The sequence below is a fragment of the Garra rufa genome, chromosome 5, assembly GCF_049309525.1.
Source record: "Garra rufa chromosome 5, GarRuf1.0, whole genome shotgun sequence".
NCBI classification, from domain to species: Eukaryota; Metazoa; Chordata; class Actinopteri; order Cypriniformes; family Cyprinidae; genus Garra; species Garra rufa.
In genome coordinates, this window is record NC_133365.1 from 10,641,962 (window position 1) to 10,665,309 (window position 23,348).

A 23,348-nucleotide genomic window follows, 5' to 3' on the forward strand; every position below is an offset into this window, starting at 1 on the left:
TGTTTATATATTCATACTGGAAACGACGAAATACTAAGAAATAAAAACTTTTTTTTTTGCTGTGCATGCAACATGTGATCCCATGAAATACAGAATTCAAAACATTCTTAAGGCCTTAATATGTGGAAATGACAATTAAGACCTTTTTTAAGACCTGCAGAAACCCTGAAATAAATGTTTATGCTTTAAATGTAAATACTAGCCCAAATGCATTTTAAAGTATTTTTCCTTTTTGCACATATTAACTTCCACATTATACAATAAATCATTGCAAATCATACAATTCATGTAATTTTGGCTTATAAAAACCTTTTGCAGTTACGTTTACTGTACGTTTGATATAGCTTCTAAAAGCATCATCTATTAAGGAGGAGACTCCATAATGATAGTACAGCATTATGGCCAAAGCCTAACAACCATCAGCCAACAGACAAAATTATTGAGTAGTAATCTTTAGGTGGGTCAAACAGTCCCAACACTGTCCAGACGCCGTCATTCATGGCAGTACCTGAAAACTCATGTCCTCCCCTGTTACTCAAAAGCTTAATTCACAGATAATGATCGCTTGCGCCAAAACAATAACAAATGACTCCTCCCCAAGAGAGAAAATCCTGCACGATACTACAAAGTTGTTAAAAGCCAGGATCATTGATGAATCAATCAGGATCATCAGTGTTTATACTCATCTGGGGTATTACCTCACTGCAGTTACCGGAGGGTCCAACACAAACAAATGGCCTTTACAATTTGGGAGGTAAACAGTTCTGCACTGTTTACATTAACGTGATCAATCCATGTTGTGCAGCAAGTGAAACAGTCATCACAGACCTCCGTGTCTCAGTCATTTATCTAGTGATTAAGATCGTAATGTTTTCAGGACACATTCCTTGCAAATTACTGAAGGCTGCCATCACATCTTAAAGGTAACCTAAGATGCTGTGAGCAAAATCTACAAATGCTCTTGGATCATGCAAATTCATGAATATGATGCATACATGAGCCTTGTCCTCTAATTTAAACACTATTTATGTGAGTATTTAATATATCTTGAAAAATATGTATACATAAAACCGCATACTTTCTGTCCAGGTTTTGTACTGGCATGTTGCAGGTAATCTCACATATGTGACGCTGGACCACAAAACCAGTCATATAAATAAGCTTATCATTGATGTATGGTTTAGGATAGGACATTTGGCTGAGATACTATTTGAAAATCTGGAATTAGGAACAGGACTGGGAATAGGAATAGGGTGCAAAGTTTTGATATATTTACGGCAGGACATTTAAAAAAATATCTTCATGGAACATGATCTTTACTTAATATCCTAATGATTTTTGGCATAAAAGAAAAATTGATAATTTTAACTCACACAATGGATTGCTACAAATATGCAACTTACGGCTGGTTTTGTGGTCCAGGGTCACATATAACTATCAATAACACAAATTGTGTGTAGATGACTGAAATTCATATGTTTCAGACATTTTAAAAAGAACATAAAATTCCCACTGTGCTGTCCTTCAAGCAGTAAATGTGTAGTGCTGCTTTTCACTCAGCAGGTAGCTGTACTGAAACAACTGGCCTGGACACCACTATTGTTTGATTAATAGAGGGATAATAAGGGGAAAAAATGAGAGAGGCTTTCAAAGGTCCTAATGAAACTGTAACATACTACTCATTTAAATAATACATTTTGTTTAACTCTGTGTTGTCATTAACATGTGCTTCATTAAATGAATCCATGTAACACACCATTTGGCATTGTGCCTATTAGCAAAGAGTACAAACTCCCTACTTTTCATCCTGTAACTCATTCCTGAAAGCCTCATGCGGAATCAATTCTACCTGCTATTAATTTTAAAAATGACAACATTCCCACATTAAAATTAATCAAAGATGATCACTACAGTGATAATGCATTGTCACTGAAATTATTACATTGCATTATCGCTCACTACACATGTCCTCAAACTGAAACAGAAATTAAGTTCTTTAAAAGAAACATTAATACTGTGTTCTGACTGAAAGAATTTTGTATTTATTTATTAGAAAATATACCACTTTTTATAAGATTTAACAGCTTTTTGTCAGCACTGGATATGTATGAATACATTTAATTTTAAAGCCAGTCTTCATCCTGACGGTCCACTTTTCAGCATGAACTTTTACAGTTGTACATTTTAAGTTTTGTTGCCTGCTTGTCCCAGAAAGAATTAGGGCGGATAACCTTCAACAATAATGCAACTGTCTGTGAGAGCAAAACCACCAAAACTACAGCGCTACCTGAGGACCTTTAAACATTCTTGATGGACAGCTTCGATAATCGCTTCTTTTTCAGTCATAAATGATTTGCTTGTCCACCCAGCTGTGCGTAAAACGCGCGTATTTTTAATCGTTTAATCGTGACGCTCTTTTCTCTGATTAATTTATTCAGAAATACATAGAGCCTATAAAAAGACTTGAACACACCTCTCATGATAAACATGTTTGCAGTAGGCTATTACAAGTAATTTAGATTTATGTGGGGTTTAAAATATATATAAAACATTCGTATTATATTTATTCACAAAAATCACAAAATCATTTATTAACCATAAAAATAATCAGTGAAGAGATTTTGCTATATAACATTTGTACTCAAAAATCAAACTCCTAACGGTGTAACCAAAAAGCAACAGACCATTTTTGTCATGAGACAAAAAAAAAAATAAAAAATCATAAAACAGAACCTCAAGACTGTATGTCAAGGTCATCAAGTCTACAAAAAATATGTATAGGCTATATGACCTTATATTTTTGTACCTTTTTTTAGAGGTCAAATGGAGTACCCAAACCGTTTGATATTAACTTAAAAATGTATGATATATTTGTAAATCACCTTGGAAAATATGTGAAAGCTTGTTTGTAAAAATCTGTACAATCACGTGCGATATGAAAGAAAAGTAGTTCGCACTTTATACTTCATCGTGGTTACACCACTTGACATCAAATACATTTTTCTGGAGCTATACTGATATAAACTTGTTCCAAAATGACAAACACGACTACAAATCTGGCATTTTCTTGCAGCATGTGTTTTAAACTAGATATATAACCTAAAATATATTTCTCCGTTTTATCACCTCAAACATCATTAATTGCCACTGAGCCGTATTAAAGTATAAATATATAACTGCTCATTCCTATCCCTAGTCAAAGACGCGCTGTTTGGAGCTTCATCTCCAACGATATATAGATCTTAGGGCGGTTTGAATGTTTCGTCCGACATAAATTGAGGATGAGAGAGAGCGTCCTGCACATCTCAGGCACGCATCAAGCAGTGAGATCATTTGTGATATAAATATCTCTTTGCCAGCAGATCTGCTCCAGCTCCTGCAGCCGAGGGTAATGCCCACCAGTGAAACAGCGAGTTACCTCAAAGCGCTGGAACAGCAGCAAAATGCTGGAAGTGGCCTAGCACTCGCACAGACAGCTCTCTGGAAAGAATGAACGTTCCTCTCCTGCTTTTACTCCTTTTTCAGTTGCCTCGCTCTGCAGTGCTTACAGGATCTGAACGCGCGTATTTGGAACAGCAACTTGTCGAGGAAGGGCGCGTATCCGGGCGCAGGACTGGAAGACTGTACTGTAGAGTTGGAATAGGTTTCCACCTTCAGATTCACCCCGATGGAAGAGTCAACGGGAGTCACGAACCTAATCCGTTAAGTAAGTTATCATTTACCAATTTGTATGCACATTAAGTAATGTGAAAAACGAAGTTTAAATTAGTCACTGATTGATCCTTTTTTATACCTGGTATGGCTGCAGAGTGTTCAATTATAATTTCGGATAGAAATAAACTTACCAATGCACAGCACGTTCTAATTTACGTCCAAAATGCTGACAAATTATTCAAACCAAATAATCATTTAAATGCTTTAATGGCATGTATGCTTAAACAGTTTTGCATAACAGAGAAGCTCCTTCCAAGTCACACAGACAGAATCTTATTAATGAGCTGTGCAAAATACTTATTGGCTCAAGTAACTGTTATTGTAGACTGATCTGACTGAATGAATGATAAACTAGTGCTTCCTCTGGTTGAAGTGTCTTGTTTGGAGCGGATGTTTATTTACAGGTATGGGAACAGGTGCAGCTGAGATCAGAATGCTAGTGAGCTGAAAGCTGGAGTGAGTGGCATCATTAACATGCCATGCACTAGATTTCTGTTAATGGTTGAATAGCTCGGTATACATACCGTAGTACTAGGTCTATTTAGAGGGTCTACTGTCAAACAGATGATCAAAATTAGATTAAAGTAAAAAAGGACTTTGACTTTGGCTGAGGGTGTTAAGTCCATGTGCCAGACAGAATATTTAGAAAGCAAACATTGTTGACCTGAAACATCTCTGTGAAAGAATACAGCCTAGCCGATCTAATTTTCAGTATCAACAAACAGTAATTACCAATACTTTTAATGCTGTGGATATAGAAAAGATAAATGTTATATCCAAATTCCAGTCAGCTCAGAGTATAGTTCACTTTTGTGAAACCACCTCAAAATATATATATATAAAAAGTGAACAGTGGTAACAAATGGGCTCTTAAAATCAATAAAAGCTTATTTCTGGACCCTATGAAGTCTGTATCACCACAGAAGAGCACCCAAACTTAGGAATGGCATTGGGAAGTCACATTCATATTCTGGGTGGTTGTTTTTTTTATGAAGTTAGTGTGTTTTACAGTATGTGTTGCAATATTTTCTCTATTCTTTACTTACTGTACATATAAAAAACATTCAAAGTCTAATATAAAATAAGACAAAAAGATGATGAAATACAGGCTAAATGTATATATAATATATAATAAATGTATTTATTAATAGATGTGGCTAGGGGTGTGCGATATTGAAAAAAGAGATCTATATTTTCTGGGATTTTATTGATAACGATAATTAGACTATTTTGCTGTGTGTGTTATTGTGCTTGAGGAACACCATTCTGACTCCTTTTTGATATTCTTTATATTCTGTGTGGTCAGTTCACAGCAGTGATAGAAATTATTCTTTTTCATTTAAGTTTAAATTGATTTTTACTTTTTATGGGCATTTTTACCTTTATAAAGCCATTATTTCTAAAAGTGTGCATAATCTTTTGAGTCAAATTCTTACAATTAATCAGTCAGTTTGGCTGTTACCAAACAAATTAAATCAGTATCAAGAAAATTCATTTTTGCGGAAGTTGCATATGAAGTGGCATTAAGATGTATTTACATGTTAATGCAGCTATATTTGAAATTAATTTAAAAGTGAAAAGATACTTAAATAAAAAAGATAATTAAAGTCACCAGTAGGTGTCAGCAATTGAACAGAATCATTTAAAGCGTTGATTCATTCAGGAACTAAACAGTCATGTTGCTCAGAGACGCAAAACACTGCTGTGGCTGTGTTTGGAATGGTTTTTATAGGTGAAATTGAGCAAAAACAGAAAATGTGTCTAAAATGCAAGTCTTTTAACATTAAAATCTTGTTTATTGAACTGTTGTATAAAATCAATATCACATTTGAAAAAATGGCACTCTTCATGTGACATTAACTATATAAAATGATATAAATATATACATTTTCTGCCCCCATATCTTGAATTTTGTGATCATTCTAAATGCATTTTAATAGACTGAATCATGCAGTAAAAGAACTCTGTATCTGTAGATGTTTTTTGTTTCTTTTTTGCAATATACTCGATAATGTCAAATCGCACATTGTTAAAACAACAATTACGACATTATTTAATAAAATTAAAATTTAAGAAAGGCACTTTGGTTATAGAATGCAGTTGTCACTCTCTTTTAAAAAATCCAGTTGTGGTTGCCAGATTTTTACTGTAAAAAATACGGTAGCAACATTTTAGGTTACGGATTTATGGACTATAGAATACACAAGACTTGTCACTTGTATAGTTTTGAATGGGGAAAAATACAACGCTCATTATGGCCGCGAATCCCCGCCTTCTTAGTGAAAGAGCCAATCGTTGATTAGTAAAGTCAGCATCACTGCAGCTGCCATTAGAAGTCCCGGTTGCTATAGAAACAGTCGGCGCTCTAAGACGTGCGCTCAGTACTGCGCATAGGCACGGGCTCATTTAGCCGGAAAAATAAGCATTTTTTAACGCTATTGGAGCACAAGGAACCATATTTATGAGGCAGTTCTAGTCAGATTTCTTTGGTGATTTCAAAAATGATATTTATTCGTAAGCTTGGTGAACAGTTTTGGAGAATTTGATGTTTCCCCATTCAAAGAGATAGGAGCTGCACTTGCCTGCACGAGAGGCGTTTCAAAGATGGCCGCCGAGTGACATGACTTGCCTTAGGGGCCGTTCACATGTCGCTTCTTTTGCGTGCCCAAGTTCGTTATTTCAAATGTAGACGCGCGACTTGCGCGCGCATAATGGAAACCTCAGCTCGTTTTTCCAGGCGCGTTCGCGCCGCATCGAGATAAAAACATCTCAACTTTTCAGAATGCGCAAGCGCACCGCAGGTCATGTGACATGAACCAACCAATCAGCTTCCTCACGTTTTTCCGTTACATTGAAACCTCAGCAGAAACATGGAGGAGCAGCTCATCATTGTGGTCCAGGGATTTCCTGAACTTTATGATTTGTCAAGCCCCCATTATTTTGACGCTAATAGAAGAAATAATGCATGGAGACACATAGGCTTGGAGCTAGAGCACAGCTGATGGTTGCTTAGAAACGGCAGACGCTTCCGGAGCGCAAGCGCCCGAGCGCTTTGTTGATAAGGAAGAAAGCGGCGCGCCTAGCGTTTTCCACGCGTTTTTAGGCGCGACATGTGAACGGCCCCTTAAGGGCCTGTCCACACGGAGACGCGTTTCGCTGTATACGTATACATTTTTTATCGTATTGGCGTTTCATCCACACGGATCTGGCGTTTTAGGAGACTGAAACCGCTATTTTTTGAAACCGGGTCCCAAAGTGGATAAATCTGAAAACAACACCCTCGCGGTTTCATGTGTACAGCCAATCCGTATATTTTGTGAAACGATGATGTCATCACATCACGTGTCGGCTGCGTCACACGTAACAGCAACAACAATATTGGCGGACTACATGATTGTGTTCGTGTTGCTACTAAGCCTACTAGCTTTATTACAGCAAAATCTATTGCTTCTATGCAACTGTTATGAGCAACAAGCGATAATGTTCGCATCTTCGTCTTCTTAGTTCGTATACAGCACGCAAGGTTATGCGCATGCTCAAAGTCTTCTTCTCCGTGTATAGTGTATCTCTATGGCAGAATTACAGCACCCCATACTGGTCTGGCATATATACTACACCGTTTTCAGTAGTTTCGTGTTTACGGAACTTTTTTTAGAACGAGGGAAAAAAAATGATCGGATAGGGAACGCACCGGCTTCGTGTGGACGGAGTCTTAGAGGGACTTTGATTTAACTTAACTTTACAATTAAATATCATGATTTTAATAACTCATATAATGTTAATATACCAATCTATGGAAGTACTGAAATCTATTTTGTAATACACTGATATGTACCAAAAGCAGGTGGTGATGAGAAAGTCACATGATGAACCAAAGCCCATCACAAGCAGCTTTTAAATAATAACATATAAAGAATGTGTACAGTGTCATTCACACAAACACTAAACACCATCATGGTAACACACTTGAAATTGAAACAATGCAAGAAACATTACATTAACAACATTAGATGTAACATAAAACCCTAATGTACACAACCGATAAGAAAAAAAACTAAGAAGAAAAATGGTTATTTCAACGAAAAAACATTAAAATGGCACTCTACCGTAAAATTAAATGTAATGTCTAATACAGTTTTTCAACGTATATAGTAAGGGAACTTATCGTTAACCATTTATTAGGTTTTTACTGTAGCGTTTACAATCTCTTATACTACAGAGCCATTGAATGCTTGAATCTGATTGGCTGGCGAACGTTCTAGAGGTGTGCATTATTTTCAGGGAAATGCACAGCGAACGTAGTTCCAGGCAGCTTTTGACCGCAGTACATGTCTATATCACTTCGCCACACATTTCAGTTATTTCAAAGGTCCTTACAGCCCAAAACAGCAAAATAACCAAAAGCTACAGTGACACTGGCAAAACTAATACATACGGTAAACAACAGGATAAAAACGACAGATTATGTCCATGTTTTTTCCACAATATTACGTTTTATTATGTACGGAAAGCACATACTCTATTTCTCTCGCTCTCTCTCACTCACAGACGCACACACATACAGTTAGCACTCGCGTTAATGTTGTTAGCGCATCTCTGACGATAAACAACTTAAAAACGACATGACAGTTCTCACGCGAGGTAACAACGGTGTGGTCTTGAAGAAAATGAACTTAAAGTCAGTAGAGACGATGCTGCCAGTCACCTTTGAGAGACACACAGACTCGAGAGAGGTAATTTACGATCTTAAACTCTCTCCCCCCTCTCTTGTCGTCCGTCTGCTTGTCTGTCGGTCTGTCTAAACTTCATTATTAACTGCATTAGTTTGCCATCAACGGCTCAAGTGTCGTTACTAGGTCTAATGATGTTTTGGAACTAGCAACGAAGGCGTTGGATGAGCTGCGTAAGAAATTAATCCTACTCACAATAGCGTTTTAAGGATAAAAAACAGACGAATGTCTTGAAATATATCATCTGATCGATGTCTTGAGGTGTGGTAACTGTAGTATAAGCGGAATTATTGACGACGGGGCCGTAGAATTCTGCGAAAATAATGCACACCCGCGTCGTGACCGCATCACCACCTCGGGTGTGCATTATTTTCTAAGAATTCTACGGCCCGTCATCAATTATTCCTTACATATTGTTAAAATCATAGTCATTTCCAATGTGTATGAATAGATCCATATGTATTACTCCAAACAGGACAGACAGTTGTATTCTTTTGCTGTGTGAACATAGTCATTGTTTGACCTTTGACTTTTATGACATAAAGGTCATCAGTTGTCACTGCAATCAATGTGTTTTTTTCATCTGTAGGTGTGCTGGAGCTGTTTGCCGTGTCTCAGGGGGTCATAGGGATCCGAGGAGTTTTCAGCAACCGATTTCTAGCCATGAACAAGAGAGGGAGACTTCATGCGACTGTAAGTCTGGTCCAGCACAATATAAGCCCATAGATCCACTGCAAAAAAGTGAATGCAAACCAATCCAAAAGTGCTAAACAAACTCCCCATATCCACTTTTGAAGGAAAGCTCGGCTTACTGTGATATTTGTGAGCCTCTGCAAATTCTCTCTACAAAGACTCAGCAGTGGAGAGACACACTGCAGTTTCAGAGCAATTTGGCTTTGTATGAGTCTGGGCTGCCTGATAGAAGGCAGAGCTTATTAGCATGTGTTAATGGGAAGAGCAGATTAAAACGAGTCTGGGGTAGTTGATAATCTTGCAAGGAAGGGAATCAATATGTGTGTAAACAAAGTTGGCCAGCTTTAAGGGCACTTAGCATGCAAACAGCAAGAACTGTGACTTATGCATACAAAGCAACAGTATATAGAACTCTAATCTGTATTCATATTGCTTTCAAATGAGAGTTGTTTAACTTTCCCATAATAGGAACTGCCCTTTTTTTTTTTTTTTTTTTCAAAAGGATAAGTCTAGGAGACACCAGTGTTGGGCTAGTTACACAAAGAACATAATATATTACTCATTACTAGTTACTCCATTAAAAAGTAATCTTGTTACTTTACTAATAAAGTAGTAAACTTTACAACTAGTAGTGTAACTAATTACTGTAGCCAGCAAGTAATATTACTTTTTCTTCGTGCCCCACAGAAGTTGTAACTGTTTATCTTCCACGTAAAATTCTTCAACAACATATTTCTGCCTCATCATTTGACCAAAATCCACATTGGATCACAGTCAGAAGTTATTACATGTGCCACTCATGACAATTATGAAAATAAATCTAGGAATTATTTAATTGTTGGGTTTTAAATCAGCGGTTGAGGCATTGAGGCAAGCTATTTTATAGATTGTAACTGTAATATTATTACTGAAATCTTATTAGTAATTAGTTACACTACTAGTAAAAGTAATATTATTACAGTAACTAAATTGCAAAGTGCACTGTAAAAAGTTTTCACCAGATTCAACTTAAAAACCTAAGTTCAGCAACTGCCTTAAGTTTTTAAGTTAAATCATCTTAAAACTACAAGTCATTTTAACTTAAAATTACAATCAAAATTAGATTTGATTGATTTAACTTGTGAGTTGAAATGACTTTAGTTGATGTAACTTAATATTTTAAGGCAGCTGCTAAACTTAAGTTTTTAAGTTGAAACTGGTGAAAACTTCTTACAGTGTAATTATTTACTGCCCAACACTGGGAGACACTACAAGTTTGAGAACATTCAATCTATCCCATCTATTCAACCAGTATATCATTCAGCTTTCAACTCCACATGATATAAACGGTCAACCCAAAAATTACTCAGACACCAGATATCATTTTAAATATTTATTTTAGTATTTTTTAAAATTTATTTTACTAGTGGTTGCAGGACATTATTATTAGCATTATTATTATTAGACATATATTAGTTTATTTATGCAAGTGAGGATAGCAAAATAAAGTAAACTGACATATTATACCCAAGAATTTCTTCATACAGTGGACTACCAGTAAAACTGATCAAGATTTGAGACCAAAAATTTAAATTTTAAACTTTGTTATTATTATCTGACATTATCAAGATGAATTTGTTCTGACACAGTTTAACTCTTGGGTTCTTGATATATTTTATTACCATTTTCTAAACTATGATAATAGTGTTGAAGGTGTCTGAATATATTTGGTTTGACTGTATATTCTCTAGCTATTGTACTTTGCCACTTTGCAAGAAGGTTTCTGCTGAAAACACATGTATTAACAATTACACCATAAAATTAAAGGTTGGTAAGATGCAGTTAAAAACTCATTCTAAATGCGTAATCATTTAATCAAGTGTAACATTATGCATGCATTCTGTAGATGAGTTTTGTTTGTTTTTTGCAATTTACTCAATAATGTCAAATCGCAGTTAAAACAACAATTACGATATTATTTAAGAAAATTTAAATTTAAGAAAGCCACTTTAGTTATAAAATAAAAAAATGGCAGCTGTGGTTGCCAGATTTTTACCGTAAAAAATACGGTAGCAACATTTTGGGTTTTATGGATTTTACTTAAATTTACAATTAAATATCATAATTTTATTCAGCTCTTACTCAATCTTCAGTGTCATTATCCTTCAAAAGTCAATATATAGTCATGTTATTATATTGCATATAATAACATGTTTAATATTTAATGTTTTTTTTGTTATAAAGTTCAAAAGGTCAGCATTTATTTGAAACGGAAATGTTTGGTAACATTATAAACGTCTTTACTGTAACAAAAACAATTTATTGCATCCTTGCTGAATAAAAAGTATTATTTATTAATCTTTTTTTAATATACGCAAGTTGTTCTGTATCTATCTGGACTCTTCTTCACATTGATGCTTTACAATTTTCGAAAAATTTGGTAAGAGGCGGATAATAAAGTAGTCTGATAAATCTGAGGATTAGCCTCCAAACTGCTGCAGACATCATCTGTAATTAAAGCAGCTGCAGCGGCTCCGTCAGACTTGAATTGGGTTTCATTTCCTCAGACCAGCTACAGTTGCACAGGCTTATTTAATAGCTGTCAGCTTGGGTTTTAAACCCCAAGCACTTCACTCCGTAGACAAGTCGGCCTAACCAAAGGAGTATCAAATGACTTAGCGTCTGATTTTTGTTGCACTGTCTGTCATATTTAATATTTAGATGTTTTCATAGTGGCAATTTATTGCTGCGATAATGGCGAGGAAGACAGATGTACATTATGCCGTGTGACCTACCCAGCAAGCCATTACTAACATAATCTTTGCAAAGCTTAAGAGGTCACTGCATTTATTGAGCAAACAATGAGGGAAATGGAGATGCAGCCGTCTCCCATTCCATGAAACACGGTTTGCTCATGAACCAGAGGCGTGTCTCAAATGTAATTTTGCTCACATGCTCTAAAGGTAAAGAAAACAACTCTGAATAATACAACAACACTTATGAATGGGAACAGATCTGCCATGCTAAGATGTAATTACTCGTGTCTGTGTCTGCAACGGTGTAATAACTCAACGTTGGTGGTGCAAGACTGAAAAGTGGAGGTACTACAGTATGGGAAATCTTGAGAAAGGATTGTTTGTGGATAATATTCACAAAAAAAGCTGTCAGAGAACAGACACAGGTCAAGCAGCTGTGCAAGTTCATGACTTTCAATAAAATGTCTACTGCTTGCAGACACCGAACAACAGACATATGGGATTTCTTGTATGTCCTCAACGATAGATTGAAATAGCCCCCCAAAAATGTCATAAAAGGATGTATCCTCAACAGCTGGCTGCTGTTTAAAATGGCGGTCATAAAGCACTTCCAGAAGACAGAAACCATGTACCCTAATCAAACAAACGTTCAGATGTTTTTGGGGCAAATTACCACATTTAGGGGAGAGAGCCCCTGTGAAGTTATGGTGGGTCAAGTTGTGACTGGCATGTTTAGAAAATATTGTAATGGCACCATTTTCTGCTTTGCTGCACTCTTCAGCAAACCAGAACAGTTTTATTATTTCAGAGTTTGGGAATTATGCAAGACCTCTTACTTGGGACTGACCCTCATTAAATTCATGATATAGTTTCCCACCACATGTATTTTTAGAGAGTGAGGCCAAAATTCTTAATAATGTTTGTTGTGTACAGTTGGTATATGCTGTTGTTTACAAAATACTAACAGAGTTCCCAAAAGTTTTTGCACACTTAAGTCATTCTTCAAAAAAGTGGAATTTCATTGCATTAGATACAAAATATCAAACCAAGTGGCATCTGAAATCAAATGATCTTAGAGCTTTTCTCATAACCAACTTCAAGGTTTTTGAGTGTGTGAAATCAATCTAACAAGTGTCTTAGAAGAATAACCAGCGGTGTACACTGTAAAACAAATTAGTAAAAAATAGGGCACAATGTACTGCATTAATATAAAGAAATGTATCACATTAACTATGAATATATGATCAATAATGTTTGATAACCAGAAAGTGTCCACATACTTTGTCTAGATTTTGAAAAAACTACATTTTGTGGAAAATTTTATCAAATGCAAACACACATATATTCTTATTTAAATATCTATGCAATAATATAAAATAAACGTATAAATGTAAATTAATCTATATTTACTATAGAGTTTGTTACCTTAGAAACACAGTGCAATATGGAGGCCCGTTTCTGCCACTGAACAAGAAATAAAAAGGTAAAAATTACTTTTTTATCTCACAATTCTGACTTTTTTTCTCTCACAATTGCAAGTTTATATCTTGCAATTCTGACTTTTTTTCTCTGAATTGTTTTAAAGTCAGAATTATGAGATGTAAACTCACAATTCTGAGAAATGAAAATTCTGAGAATTGAGAATTGCATGAATTGCGACTTTATTTCACAGATTTGCAAGTTTATCTTGCAATTCTGACTTTACAACTGGCAATTGTGAGTTTATATCATGCAATTCTGAGAAAAAAAGTCAAAATTGCAAGTTTATATCTCACAATTTTGACTTTATTTCTCAGAATTGCAAGTTTGTATCTCATATTTTAGAATTGCAAGAAAAAAGTAAGAATTGCAAGATATAAATTTGCAACTGTGAGAAACAAAGTCAGAATTGTGACTTTATATCTTGCAATTTTGAATTTATAACTTGCAATTGTGACTTCATTTCTCAGAATTCTGACTTTTAAAACACGCAGTTGTGAGTTCTACTGTACATCTCAGAATTCTAAAAAAGTCAGAATTGTGAGTTTGTATCACACAATTCTAAGGAAAAAATGTGTGAGGCAAAAAGTCGCAATTACCTTTTTTTTTTATTCATTGGCAGAAACAGGCTTCCAAGGGGAGCTTTTTTCCCTGACAAGCAAACAACAAAAAATCAAATAGGCATAGGCTGAGCGTGTTTAAGGCTTAGCCTTCCCCTGGCCATGGGAACTTGGGACAAAAATGCCACCAAATTGGACAAAAATGCCCCTGGATATTAAATTAAATATATTACATCTGCTGCGAACAAAGTGAAAATGAATGGAAAGTGACGATTGCAGCATTAAATTAAGATCTGCTCATGTTGCTCTGCTCACAATATTTCTTTTTATGTTTATTTTATCTATAACTAATCATGCACGATTGTTGAGTTTAGGAATACAATGGCCAATCAAAGGTTTTCAGCTGCGTCATCGCTGAAACCATTTTGTTGAGTGCTAATGCTCGCTGACTGAATTTGCAAATACTTTCATAAACAAACAAAAAAAAAGCAAATGAACATACAATGTAAGTAAGAGATTAATATCACAGTGTAGATAGCTTCAATTTTTATAACTATAGTTTTGTTTTTAGAGAGCGCTCGAACTCAAGATAGATCGAAATTAGTGAGTAAGTTCTTCGCTCGCTTTTTTTGTATATAATTTATTCGCAGTTTGAATAGCCATGGAAATAAAAACATAACTTATAAATGTTTTTATCCACCTTATTTTTGCCATAACAAATTTTTTTTTAAATTTTAGGAGTCTGGCTTCCAGGTGTCATCCACATCCAGCTATTTTTAGCTGTACAAAACAGCTTGTTCTGCCCCTTGATATAACAAATTGGTGTGTTTTACCATATTATTTTAATATATTATCCTAAACATAAACACACTGGTTTTTAGTGCAAACAGTTTTATCATTTACTGCACATTGTTATTCTTCTCGTTATTTCCCTGTAACGGCTAATAAACCAGAAGGCTCAACCATATTGAAGAATAGGGTGGATTATATTGTGATCACGTTAAATACAAATTCAGCCTACATGACACTCATATCTAGTTTTTGGCTAAAAAGACCCTGAAGTTGGTTCACTCTCCACCTATGCAAATACTATCAGCAGTATTGTAGTAAAGACCACCTAATTCGAGTCAAAGTCAAGACCAAGCCCTTCTGGTCATGGTCTTTACTCAGACTCAAATTAGCTAGTTTCAGATATAGGCTATCTAGAGAATCAACAGAGAGCCAGAGAAGAAACAATAACAGACCAGTAATGAAGTAGTCTTTTTATCTAAGTGCTTCATGCCTGCTATTTAGTGTTGATTTGATCAAATTCATCTAATTGAACTATCTCAGCTTTGGTCAGATATTTAAAAACATTTACTAAGAGAGATCTAATGAATGTCTGGTCTTGTCAGGGTATGGCTGAATTTCTGAAACCCTACCTAAGTGGAAGGGTTTGCACAGTACATAACCATAGATTGCCAACAAACAAGCATGTGTCCTGCTTTCGTGTGCCCTGGAAGGATAAAGTTATTTCATAGCCTAATGAGTTTTCAGCCCACACAAACGAAGCTCTGCTTCTGTCAGTCACCAAAGTCTTTGATTGGAAAGTCGGTTTTGATGACTTTGAGCTGGGAGATAAAAGTAAGACTTGCAATTATTCTGTAACCCCCTCAATGCTTCTTTCCGGGGCTCGGTGTCTATAATCTGCTTGCTGCTTTTCATTAGCTCTCTTTATGAGGGGCTAACTCAATCAGGCCACAAAGTGTTCTCTCTCCAGCAGCTGCTAATGTGGCATCCTACAAAGTGTGTGCACAGTAATTACTTATTGTGTGCACAAAGTGTTAAAGCTTTACTGATGTGCTGTAGCTCTGTCTATTGCTGTGGTAAAATTATGAAAAGCTGATCACCACCATATACAGCTCTTCTCGTAAGAGTGCATACCCTTTGCAGAATTCCTAATTTTAAAAAATAAAAGATTGTGACTATTTAATGTAGTATTGCCTTGATGAAGCTACATAATTTGAGGTTCAGAGTTGTGCATTAGTCCCTGGTCCTACAATTTCTTCAATTTCCCAGCATTCTCTGCACACCTACATGTCTACAGTATTGTACTATATTGTACAGGATGTTAACATCCTGCTTTGCCACTCAGTAAACTATATAGAGTGACACATAAACAAGTACATAAGATGCAAATTGTCATTGTAAATTTGAAATGTAAAATATATTATAACATTCTTGTGGAATTTGTATTAAAAATCTTTTGTGAAGCATATTTGGGACAGTATGTAAACTGTATTGGTTCTTACATGTTTTGGTTTGAGGTACACTACTAGTTTTTGAACAGTAAGATGTTTAATATTTTTTTTAAGTCTCTTCTGCTCACCAAGCCTGCATTTATTTGATCCAAAGTACAGCAAGACCAGTACAATTTTGAAGTATTTTTACTATTTAAAACAATAGTTTTCTATTTGAATATATTTTAAAAAGTAATTTATTCCTGTGATTTCAAAGTTGAATTTTTAGCATCATTACTCCAGTCACATGATCCTTCAGAAATGAATCTAATATTCTGATTTGCTGCTCAAAAAACATTTATTATTATTATTATTATTATTATTATGTTGAAAACAGTTGAGTAGAATTTTTTCAGGTTTCTTCGATGGATAGAACGTTAAAAAGAACAGCATTTATTTGAAATAGAAATAATCTGTAGCATTATAAATGTCTTTCTCATCACTTTTGATCGATTTAAAGCATCCTTGCTAAATAAAAGTATTAATTTCTATAATTTCTTTCCCAAAAAATAATACTGACTCCAAGCTTTTGAATGGCTCCAAGCTTGTATAATGTTACAAAAGCTTTAATTTCAGATAAATGCTGATCTTTGGATCTTTCTATTCAAAGAATCCTGAAAAAAAAAAAAACTCAACTGTTTTACATATTGATAATAATAATAATAATAATAATAATAATAATAATAATAATAATAATAATAATAATAAATAAATAAATTCTTCTTGAGCAGCAAATCAGCATATTATAATGATTTGTGAAGGATCATGAAGACTGAAGTAATGATGCTGAAAATTCAGCTTTGATCAAAGGAATAAATTACATTTTAAAAAATATTAAAATATAAAATCGGTTTTTTTTAAATAGTAAAAACTGTTTTTGTTGTATTTTGGATCAAATATATGCATGTCTGGTGAGCAGATGAGACTTCTTTAAAAAAAAAAAATATTACAAATTTTACTGTTCAAAAACTTTTGACACAGTATTTTTCCTGTTTTATTTTGTTTTTTGTTTTTTACAGGAGACAATACCATTATCACCATTATCCATGTAATACAGAAAAATATAGCTCAAACCAGTACGGAATCGTAATGTTTTAAATATCAGACATTCATAATGCTTTTTCTGTTCGTCAGTCTATGCAATTATCTCATAACTTTTGATGACAGTCGAGAATGAAGAACTACTGTACATGCCTGATACACTGAAAATGTCCCTTTGTATTTTGTGGCATCTACTTTAATACAAACTGATACACTGAATTAAGAATAATGATTTAATTCCACGGTACATTATGCAACCGTGGTCTATTTATTTTATTTGTAGGCTCACATTAACAAACTTGCTGAATAGCTTGCAGAAAAAAAGCCTATGGCAATTACTATTTCTAGTATGAGTGTAAAAGTTATTATCTCATTTGAAAGTAAGATGTACAAATAGCATAGGAAACCATACACTAAATAAACACCATTGCAGCTGGACTCCGGCTGAAGTACAAACAAAGATCATCAGAGGGATCCAGTATCATTCACTGGCCGTGTTGAAAGCCAAGATTCAAGAAATATTAACATGACCATTAACATGCACAAGCGTATCAGTGTCAGACTGGACAACTTGTTGATTTTCTATCTTTGTATCATTTCAATCCCCCTTTTCCTGTCCTTTTCCCTCAGGAGAGCTTTACAGATGACTGTAAGTTCAGGGAGCGGTTTCAGGAGAACAGCTACAACACGTACGCCTCAGTGATCCACAAGAACCATCGCACTGGAAGAGAGTGGTTCGTGGCACTTAACAAGAGAGGAAAAGCAAAAATGGGGTCCAGCCCGAGAGTAAAGTCACAACACGTGTCTACGCATTTTCTGCCGAGGATGAACCTACATGAAAAGACTGAACAAGGATTCACAATAACAGACAAGGAGCAGGAAAAACAACCACCTCCACATGCACCAACACCCTCTATACACCCTCTGAAAGTTGCAGTCAACACTGGAAAGAAGAATCGACCGGTAGTCAAATACTGGCCGAAGTTTCGATTCGGATAAACCAGTGCTGTCTTAAACATGGGCTAATCTTGCAAAAAAGACAAGTTGGTTTGCTGAAATAACCGAGATAATCAATACTTGCTTAACTTACATGACTTGAGCATTCCGGTCATCGTGTACATTATACGAACTTCGGAAGTCTGATGTGCATTTCGTGAAGATCTTTTGAAAAACAAATATATTTGAACTGAAGTTGCTTCACAAGAGGATTTGCGGAATTATCCTCAGTGATTTTACAAAATATAACTACATTTTTATATTATACCTCACTGTATTTATACAACGTATTTATGTCTCTACAAGCTTTTTTTGCACAAACAGTTATCCAGCTCCTAAGATTATAACGTTTGTGATGGTAATATGCAAATCTATTTTTTAAAAAGTGAACAGCGGTACAGGAGAAAGCAGGCATATTTTGAATGCTTCTGGCTGAATTATGCACATGCATTGCTTATTTGCATAAAAGAAAGTCCATATTTTTACTCTTTGAACAAGTCTGTCCATCAAAACGATCAGTCTAGAAGCTGACTGTCATGGAAATTAAAATCCTATCATGACCCCAGTGCATTCCACAGAAGAGCGATGTCTCACAAGGATAAACATGTCTCTGTGTTTTTTAAGAGCTCTGCTCATAGGTGTATCAAATGGCAGAGAGTCATGGTATGACCCTTTGCAAAATATCCCTATAACTGTCAAGCAGGACACACTGAAACTGTGTGGAACTCATCTTCAATGTTTACAGCCGATTGCAACCATTATTAATCCATTTCCAAACATTTCACAACAATCCATTTTTAATAAACATTTCAGTATAGTAACATTAAAAACATCCTGTTTACAATTCCTACGTTTACTCTGAGGCTATTGTCTGTTTTGCAAACGACCACAATAGGAATGCTGTGCTTTTGTATTTGGAACGGAAATATATTAGGATACAACAGAAGGTTTCTGTGTACACTTTGTTAATTCTGCATTAGATTCTCCTGGATGGTGGTGGATATCTGTGTCTGAAGACTTGCCCATTACAATTGACATAACAGCTGGCTTGTGACTTTACCCTGTTGGGCTTATCTGAGAAGTTCAGACATTCCACTGGAAAATGGTTTACAACATTGTCTCATCAAACAGGTTGAAATACAGGGGTCAAGACATCCACATCAAATGGTGTCTGCATAAGCCATAATGCTGGTATGGTTCTAAAGGTTTCTTCATACTACTTGGATATATGCCAAGATATACATCCATAGCCAAGACTATGCATTATGGCAGGAAATACAATCTTTGCTTTTCAAATTCTTTATAACAAAAATCAATTTAACCAAGTTTAGCTGGGAACAAAAAATTATGCATTTAACTCCGAGAACTTCGAGAACTGTTTGATAAAAGTTTGATGAGCTCTGCCACCTAGTGGTTATTGATTAAAAACTAGGCTACACTGCAAAAAATGCTTTTCTAGGTTAGATTTTTTTGTCTTGTTTCCAGGCAAAATATCTAAAAATTCTTAAATCAAGAAGTATTTTCTAGACAAGTAAAAATTATCGTCTTGTATTCAGAAAAAAAAGAGTCAAAATTAAGTGCATTTTTGCTTAAAACAAGCAAAATAATCTGCCAATGGGGTAAGAAAAATAATCTTTTGTCTGTTTGAAATAGGATTTTTTTTTGCTTACCCCATTGGCAGATTATTTAGCTTTTTCTCAGCAAAAACTCACTTAATTTTGACTTGTTTTTTCTGAAAAAAAGAAAATGATTTTTACTCGTCTAGAAAATCCTTCTTGATTTAAGAATTTTTAGATCATTTTGTCTGGAAACAAGACAAAAAAATCTAAGTAAGAAAAGCATTTTCTGCAGTGTACAGGTACATTTTGACCTGACTTGGCAAAACATTAAGCAGAACAGTTTGCAATGTTCTTAATACGTTAAATGAGACAAACTGTGGTTCAGCAGAACTCTTCAGTCCAATCGATAAATTAATCCCAATCTGCACATTTTATTGCTAATTTCATTTTCAAACATCCTTTAAAATAAAAGTATTTATTTTACCATTTTATGTTGTAAATTTTATGCTGTGACTGCAAAATAGATTTGTGGTGGGAAACAATAATAACATATTATTATTATTATTATATATGGACAAAAGAAAACATTTCTTTAATATTAAAGTAAAAAAATATATATTATAAAATATATTACATAAAGGAACTTTTAAAATATTAATAATTAATGTTTGCTTTTAAAAATAAATCAGTCGCATTGCCTTTATTCTGACGTAAGAATGGTGCAAGATGATATTAAATTTGCATTAAATATTTTAATGCTTTCTTTTCTGGGACTTTTCTAGCGTGTAATTTGTGCCAAATTATGATGCAGTTTCACTAAATAATATAATATAACACTATAAAAATTCTAACTATTATATTATATTGAGCCATGGAAGATTAGACTGCAAGAAATCATTAGAATACAAGGCTGTGGCAGACCACATGATACAAAATCCTTTTTAATACAGCTTTTGAATGCATACCAAACAACCTTCCTTTTACTCTCATCACAGTAGAATTAGTAGCCTGGCATTGCTTTGAAATATTACTATAGCTTAATATTTTAAATATTAATATTTGGTTTACTGTATATTCAGTGTTTTGGTTTACTGTAAATCCTAATTATCTAAAGTGACTCAAATAGTTACTTCAAATGTTTTATATTTTTGTTGTCTATAAAAAGTCATTCAGCTCACCTATACGGGCTTCCCAAAGAGTGCAAAAAAATGCAAGCTAAACCATTTTAGTTAATGATTTTAAATTTGCATGAAATATTTTAATGTTTTCTTTTCTGGGATTTTTCTAGCGTGTAGAATTTGTACCAAAATATAATGCAGTTTTACTAAATAATATAATATAATACTATAAAATTGTAACTATTATATTATATTATTATATTGAGCCATGGAAGCTTAGATTGCAAGAAATCATTAGAATACATGGCTGTGGCAGACCACACGATACAAAAGGAAATCACGTGAGCATATATTAACCCACCAAAAATTATTTTTAAAACAGCTTTTGAAAATGTTTTATATTTTTGTTGTCTATAAAAAGTCATACAGCTCACCTATACGGGCTTCCCAAAGAGCGCAAAAAATGCAAGTAGATTTAGCTAAATCATTTTAGTTAATTGACTCAAATAACCTAAATTATATTCATTATCATCTTTAGGCTTAGGGTTAGGTTAGTTGGTCTGATGCAATCAGTTTTAACAAGATTTAAGTCCGAATTCACTGACAACATTAGACCTTAGAGTGTCTCTTTTAGCCCAGTTTTAAAATTTGGATATAATTCATGAAATAATGGAATTATTTCATTGTTTATTATACTGATTAAGGTAATGTTATGGAATCCATGCTAAAAAAAAAAAACAGCTAAAATCAGCCAAGGCTTGTTGGCTGGTCTTAGCTGGTTTAAGCTGGTCTTAGCTGGTTTAAGCTGGTCTTAGCTGGTTTAAGCTGGAAGCAGCTGGTTTTAGCTGGTCTCCCAGCCTGGTCAGGCTGGTTTTAGCTGGTGGTTTCCCAGCCTGACCAGCCAAGACCAGGAGAGCGGCCAAAACCCCTCTAAAACTAGCCTGCTGACCAGCTAAAACCAGGCTGATTGACCAGCTAAAACCAGCCAACCAGCCTAGGCTGGTTTTAGCTGTTTTTTTTTTCACCAGGGATACTGTACATATTTTACACTGAATGAAATAACCTTGGAAACTGTAAGAGACTATGAAATATTAAAATAACCGAGCTCTAAGAAACAGCATTGCAAACAAACAAACTTACACTGAGAAGAACGTTGTCGCTTGATGCAGTCGATTGTTTAGATGGGTGGAGCTTACGAATTTATTGGTTCATGATTGGTTTACGGCCGGAAAACGCGATAACTGCTGCCTGCTATCCTACTACAGCACTATCTGTTACCATGGAAATAACTCAAGGTAAACAAGATGGAGGACGACAGCGGCGTCTTTGCGGGAGAAGTTGTGGAGAAGTTTCGCACTTATGAGGACTTCCTAGATTCTCAGATAAAACCTGTGGATTTATTTTACCTTGAGGTAACGTATTACAATTCGACTCGCTGTAAATTAAACCGTCTGTGTCATGTGACGCTGTGAATCTCACAAACACTGAGATCGGATGCATGAAGAAAACTGTTCACTTTTGTTTCATTGCTAAATCAGCATTTTTGTAAGTCAATGTGATCCCATTACGATCTGCACACAGAGGGAGTAACAGGCGTTTCTAAGTATGGCCCGTGAAAGTGTATAGCAGTTTTAACGTTAGATGGCGACATAGTACTTCTTTCCTGCATTTCCTATAAACTGCAACGCTTTTCCCTATCACTATGTCCAATTGTAAATGAGACATTGTAGTTTTTGCGAAGGGTAAACATACACAACACATAACTCACCAAATAGCTTTATATGTTGTTTATATACTTGCCTTTTGTACTGTCTACATCATGGATATATATAACGTTAGCCCTATATACGTTAGGTCTTTGCTTGAATGTTAAGTGTTTTGGTTCAGTGTAAATCCTAATTAGCTAAACTGATTTAAATAGTTACCTCAAATGTTTTATATTTTTGTTGTAGAAATTTAGCTCACCTATACGGTGCACAATATGCAGGTAAGGTTAGATTTAGCTAAATCATTTTAGCTGATATAACCTAAATTATATTTATTATCATCTTATTAGTATTATCATCTTATATTATTACCAAGTCTGATGCAGTCAGATTTAACAAGACTTAAGTCAACATTCAGTGACAACATTAGGCCATACAGTGTCTCTTATAGCCCAGTTTTAGAAAGTTGGATATGTAATGGATAATTAAATTTTGTAATATGACTGTTTTTTGTTATACTGAGTGAGGTAAAGTCATGGAATACTGTACATATTTTACACTTAATGTAAGAGCCTTCTGCCCCGCTTGGACTTAAGTTAACATTTTTCCATCTGATTTACTTGGGATTTGTTAAACTGCTTGGAAGATGAGGTTTATAAATAATTCAAACCTGAGGTGTAGAAATCATCTGTAGCAGTCTATAAATGCCAATGTGTGGTTTCCTTAGCAATGCGGACT

The 23,348-nt window shown here is 34.8% G+C and overlaps 2 protein-coding genes across 2 annotated transcripts in view; both read left to right on the plus strand.

The window, feature by feature from the left end:
* The first annotated feature begins 3,489 nt into the window (after positions 1–3,489).
* fgf5 (fibroblast growth factor 5) lies at positions 3,490–18,230 on the plus strand. Its single transcript, XM_073839338.1, has 3 exons — positions 3,490–3,706; positions 9,034–9,137; positions 17,862–18,230. The coding sequence occupies exons 1-3, from the start codon at positions 3,490–3,492 to the stop codon at positions 18,228–18,230; spliced, it is 690 nt and encodes a 229-aa protein (XP_073695439.1).
* Positions 18,231–22,208: 3,978 nt separating this feature from the next.
* The window catches only part of cfap299 (cilia and flagella associated protein 299), a 68,948-nt gene continuing 67,808 nt past the window's right edge, over positions 22,209–23,348 (plus strand). Inside the window, exon 1 of the mRNA XM_073839642.1 lies at positions 22,209–22,316. Within this exon, the coding sequence (XP_073695743.1) occupies positions 22,209–22,316 (108 nt within the window). The remainder of the gene's footprint in view (positions 22,317–23,348) is intronic.